The sequence below is a fragment of the Microtus ochrogaster genome, chromosome 21 (assembly GCF_000317375.1).
Source record: "Microtus ochrogaster isolate Prairie Vole_2 chromosome 21, MicOch1.0, whole genome shotgun sequence".
Taxonomy (NCBI): domain Eukaryota; kingdom Metazoa; phylum Chordata; class Mammalia; order Rodentia; family Cricetidae; genus Microtus; species Microtus ochrogaster.
This window is the reverse complement of record NC_022022.1, coordinates 10820258-10826257: the sequence shown is the minus strand read 5'-3', so window position 1 is coordinate 10826257 and position 6000 is coordinate 10820258. Positions and strand designations below refer to the sequence as shown.

At 45.8% G+C, this 6000-nt stretch overlaps 1 protein-coding gene across 2 annotated transcripts in view; it reads right to left on the bottom strand.

The window, feature by feature from the left end:
- Ampd1 (adenosine monophosphate deaminase 1) overlaps window positions 1–4355 on the bottom strand; it is a 22814-nt gene extending 18459 nt beyond the window's left edge. Inside the window, exons 1-2 of one of the 2 annotated variants that reach the window (XM_005357132.2) lie at window positions 4316–4355; window positions 2941–2952 (exon numbers count right to left, since the gene is read on the bottom strand). In XM_005357132.2, the coding sequence (XP_005357189.1) occupies window positions 2941–2952; window positions 4316–4337 (34 nt within the window). In that variant the 5' untranslated portion in view covers window positions 4338–4355. The remainder of the gene's footprint in view (window positions 1–2940; window positions 2953–4315) is intronic. The other variant, XM_005357133.2, reaches the window with a different exon arrangement.
- Window positions 4356–6000: the final 1645 nt, after the last annotated feature.

Genomic DNA, 6000 nt, shown 5'->3' with positions numbered 1-6000 from the left:
GAGAGAGAGAGAGAGAGAGAGAGAGAGAGAGAGAGAGAGAGAGAGAGAGAGAGAACAAGCTTTGGTGTCAGTTTTCTCCTTCCATCATGTGGGTGGGTTCTTTGTTTTGTTTTGTTTTGTTTTTTTTCATTTTCTGAGACAGGGTTTCTCTGTGTAGCTTTGGAGCCTGTCCTGGCACTCACTCTGTAGACCAGGCTGGCCTCAAACTTATGGAGCTCTGCCTGCCTCTGCCTCCCAAGTGCTGGGATTAAAGGTGTGCGCCATCACCACCTGGCTAAAGTTTTCCCATTCTTAAAGTGAAGAAGCAAGAATGACCTCCACCCAGTCTCATCATTTGGGGCAGGGATGGCCGCCAAACTCTTTTTTTGCTGAGTCCCACTGTCTGCTCCACGTGCCCAGCTCACACCCCATCAGCACCTGCACACCTGTAAGAGCTCCTTGGGGCTTCTGGCGAGCAGTGACAGGCCAGCAACTAGCCACTGGAACAGTCCCGGCGCAGAAACCTGCTATGGAGATGGCAGAGCAAACTACACAGAGGGAACGACCCTCTGTTGCCAGGGTCTCTGCAGGCTTCCAAGAGGTGATTATTTTCAATCTGATTTCATGGTATAATGAGTCCAAGCTTCTGCCCTGTGCTTATCAACTCCTTCACACACACACACACACACACACACACACACACAGACACACACAGACACACAGACACACACACACACACACACACACACCAGTTTCAGTTTCCTTGTGTGATAAGTGGGGGCACCACTACCAACCCAGCCTCACTTGCAAGGCGGCTGTGACATACTAGTGAGATAATGTGAGTAGAAACCCTTCCAGGAAAACAAAGCAGCAGATTAAACTGAATGAGGTAATTTGGCAGCGGCGGGCAAGCACACGGCCAGCTTTGGGCCACTGAGGATGATATGTAGTTATGACTGTATGAGATGAAGCATGCATTAGCAACGATAGTGAGTGACTCATAACTTCCCCAATGCGGTCAGGTAAGCTGGTTTCAAATCCTGGCTGGCCAAGGCAGAGTTAACAGGGCAGACTGTGTGGCTCGAACCTCGAGCACCTGATTGCCTTGGTAAACACAAACACGTCCAGAAACCGAGAATGTTTGGATGCTATTAGTGGTCCTCTGGCAAGCACAGCAGTCCAGTGAGACAAACGAAACAGCGAGTACATAGGTGATGCCTGGGAATGCTGCCCAGCCCACCACCAGCCGATCCCTACATCCCAGAGCATCACAGGCCCCTCAAAGCGAGTGGCAGGCAGAGGTTAGGAGGGCTTCATGCACCAGAAGGGCAATGGAAATAGACTAGTCGGTTCCGATGATGAGGATGAGGGTGAGGATGCCATGGCTTGTCATGCTGGTCTGTGGCAGTGCTTCCCAAGACCTCAGGAAGGACAGTGTGGAATTGATGACAGAAACCAAATCCCATCTGGTGACGTCCTGGCTCTTCTAGAACAGCGTTTGTTATCTGGGACTGTTCGTATCTATTTGTCTCATTCATATATATATATATATATATAATATATAGAATATATATCCTAATATATATATATATATATTAGAGTATAGCTTTTACTAAGGTTGTATCTCTCTAAACCACTACAACAGTTGAGAGTAAACATTATAATCTCAAGTACATGATGACTAAAAAAATGATATGGTTGATATTTGGTTCCGCAGAATTGAACAGCTGTCTTGACTCCAAGCAAGCACAGCTGAAATTTGATCTCTAATTCGAGAGCTCTGCCTTTCCAACTACTTGGGGCATGGTGGTGACTATATGGGAAGGAAAAAAAATGGAACTAATACTTTAAAAGTAAGTAGGTAAAATGTGATGACAACCCAAATCAGGAAGGAGACTCCATCTCCTCAGGTTTCTATAGATAATCGCTGACTCCTTCTGAGCATGTGTGAGATCATGGGACACCTGAGGGGTGGTATCCGGGGGACAGGACATCTACATAGCACAAATAGGAAGAAGACAGGTAAAGTGGCAAAGGAAGGCACTGGATTAAGGTGAGAAAGGGTCCATGACATCTGGGTGGCTTTGGGTAAGCCACATAGTCCCCAGGAGCCTCGTGGTTCATCATCAGAAAGGGAGATACCAAGTTAATAACAAGTCAACCCCAGAATGCTGCTCTGAAGATCAGACATGACATGTTTAAAATCTGCAGGGTGCTCTCCCCAACATTTGGGATTACTAATGCGGGAAGTACACGGCTCGACAAAAAGATCACCATGCTTGCTTCTACACCCGACAGATCCAGAAACCCAGACTTATTTTCCAGCAGAGTTCATTCATGTGTGGGGAGGCCAGCTTGCAGTTTTCCTGCCTCCCCGTCGTCTCGTCTTACAGAGGAACTTGGAGGCAGAACTACATCCGTCAGCAAAAGAACAGCAGAATCTGAGAGAGGGTGGGACACATACCAAAAGCTAGTTTTATCTAAGATCAGGTTTTATCTGGCCAAAAAATTTACAACAATTTTTTTTTTTGCACTAGAGTTGAGGATCGTCTAAGGCAAGGTTTAGTGGACTCTGTTGACTCCTCTGTATGCTTTATTTTGAGGTAGCAACTTGGGGGTTAGTCTTTGTTTGTTTGTGTCTTGTTGTATTTTAAGACAAGGTCTCCCTGTGTAGGCCAGGGTGGCCTTGAACTTTCCACCCTCAGCCTCCCTAGTGCTGAAGTTACTGGTGTTCACCATCACGTCAGGCTCGTTTCCTTTGGGGGGAAAATAGTGGGTTTTGTGTTTTGGAAATCCATGACGGTTGCTTGCTAACTACAGCTATTATGAATCGCTACTGGCCTTTGGTGGTTCCATCTACAAACACTGCTGAGAAATAAGCCCCATTGTGAGTTAAGGAAACACTGTCATTTCTTCTATGGATACTTGCACATGGCAGGACAAATAGACCAAGATACTCACGTTTTCCTTGACCTGTGTGAAGTAAAGCAAAATAAGACGTAGCACATGAACATCTCTGAGCACTCAGTGTGACGGTGAACCCAGGCTTTGGGAGACAGCATGTAGGCTGCAGCAGAAAGGGGTGGGACAAAATGCTGTCTAGCTCATCCTCTGGTCTCCTACTGTGTGCTGCCCAAGGGTATCATGGGATACATAAGGTTGCTTTATACTTTCATCCCCTTCCTTGCTGACATAGGGCTTTAAGCACACATTAATACTCTTTTAAAAAGTCCTTCTTTAGGGGGACTGTGGGGCTGGGGTTTGAACCTGGGGCCTTGTGCATGTTGCTGTCTAGCTCACACTCCACTACTAACCCACATTCCTAGCCCCTAAAGGTATTTTTTTGTAAGGTGGAAATTTAAAAGAAAACAAAATAAAGAAACCTGATGAAGAGGGCTCGGAGCACTCCATCAATGCTGTAAGTAGGTCAACGAAACCAGCTCATTGGTAAGCTGGCTGGTAGCACCCACTGAACCACCATTTCTCAGACCTAGTTTCATGGAAATAGTCTTTACACACAGAGAAGGTGTTAGATGCATAAGGCCAAGAAGATATTTATGCATATAAAATATGGTAAAAAAATAAACCCAGATTAAGAAAGCTGGAATATCACACAGCAATTTCAAAAGCTTTTTAGAAAGTGTTTGGAATAAATATATAATAAGTCATATTTTAACAGTAGGCTAAAGCGTTCTCCTGCCCAAAGGCTATCTACACTTACTGGCATAACACAAATGTGCCTGTTTTCTTAAAGGCATCTTTACTTTTACATAGGACAGATTGAGAGGCTGAACCCCAAAATGTTGAGTGGATCCTGGAACCATTGACAAGACTATGTGACTTTTAAAGCTACTGTTTTCTAATTTTCCCAAGTGAGTGTTTATTACTTTGACTTTTGGTGTAATTATTCTCTTTATTTCACATGCCTGACTTTTTAGAGTGAAACATACATACAACTGATTTCTTTTTAAAGAAATCCTTCTGAGTGTGTGTGGGTTGTAGCGCACTGGAACACCCTGGGTTAAGGTTTCTGCCGTGCTCAGGATCTTTCGTACACTCTAGACAACCCTTCTAAGGGTCTGTGAAACCACAGCTTTTGCTTAGAGTAATCGAGTCGATGGCTCCGCTTTCTAAGGGATTCAAAGGCATAGTTCGAGAAAATAACCCTCCTCCCACAACCAGAAAGAAAGCGAACTGGGAAATGCTTTGCCTCTCCATAACGTGTACATCTAAAGCATTATGGACCCTAAATAAAGAAGCTGACACGGCGGTTAAAGGAGTGGTTGCACACGGGGGAGAAATCCCCGAGCTCTCCAAATACTTTCTGCACACCTACCTGTAAGTTTGAACAGAGGCATTGTGGATGGGATCCTTGATTCTAGGCGATCACAGCAGAGGAAGGAGAGAGGGACTGTGGGGGTGGCTGACGGGCACTTTGAAATACGGAGACACTCATTTTATTATTTTGTTTTGCCCCCTGTAATCTGACCCTTCCCTGCTAAAAGGAGAGATGAGCTTCAGACCTATTTATAGCCTTAGGCCATGACAGCGACAAACAGGTGAAGCCTCCGGTCTTTATCTCGGGGTTTTAGAAAAGGTAGCTGCAGTGGCCACAAATCAAATCTAATCTCAACACCCACCAGACAACATGCTGGCTCATCATTAGGGCTTTGGTACACAATGTGACCCTGCATCTATTTTTGACCCCACTTACATCAGCCTGCTGGGCTTCTGAAAAGGGGTGTATAACATCAGGAGAGCTTTCTGCATTTGGTGAACGTCCTGGTATGTCCATCAAGTCCTCAGCACACTCTCTTTCACACACACAAACTCACACATCACTCTCTCTCACACACACACACACCTTTGCTAGCTATGTAGACTCATTATTGGAAAGGCTACCTTGGACTGACCTGCGCAGTAGCAAATAGCAAGCCAGAGAGATAAAGAAAGCTCCTACTGAAATTCTAAGACACTACTTAGAACTGGGCCTGAGGGAATACACGTGCACTAGGGAAGGAGAGGCAGGAGGATCCGAAGTTCATGGTCATCCTTACCTAAACCATCTCAAGAACAAAGTTTCGAAGTAGCGTCAGGGTCTAGTGAGTTAAGTGCTATGAAGGAAACAAAACACGGATTTCTAACGGTGAAAAGGCTCATTCTGTGACTTAGGGCAGAAGCAGCTCACGCTTTGGTGCTGAGAGAAAAATGGGGGCTAGAGTTAGCTTCGAGGCTCAGAGCACTTTTCTGATTCTCAGGCAAGTTTTATTTATGAAAATGCAAGTCAAATGCCACTATACAGTTCTCTCCTGTGGCGTGAGTTCCAAGAACAGGACTCAGGTTGGCGGCTTGTTGAGCCCTCTCACCGGCCCTCTGAACGGTTACCATTGCAGAGTTCAGACAGTGCACACAGAGGACCTACGTTTGATCCCCAGCACCCACAGTAGATGGCTCACAACTCCCTGCAACTCTAGCTCCAGCCCTGACACCCTCTTATGGCCTCCTGGGGTGCACGCACTCATGTATACCCAGAGTCTCAGTGCCGACTAGACAAGTGTTCTACCACTGAACTATACCCGAGCCCCAGCATTGATTTTGACTTGTTCTCACTATGAAGTCCAGGACAGCCTCCAACTCTTTCTCCTCCTTCCTCAGCCTCCAGAGCTATGTGCCACCAGTTTGGGTTCCACTGTTTTTCAGAACGGGATGACAAGAGCAATAGCTTGCTCGCCATATTTACGGCTTCTGCTCCAACAGACTGAAGACAGTTTTTAAGACAGGGTGTTTGGAGGTCAGGCTTGTCGGTACACTTGTTATCCCAGCACTTGAGAGGCTAAAGCAGGAAGACAGCCACAAATTTAAGGCTAACCGGGGCTATGATGAGCAACAGATCAGCCAGGGCTACATGGTAGAATCCTATCTCAAAGGAAGAAACAAATAAAAAGGAATGAACAAACAAAGTGTGTTCTAGTGTTCGAGTCTGTAATTCAATCTACTTAAGAACCGAGGCAGGAGGATTAT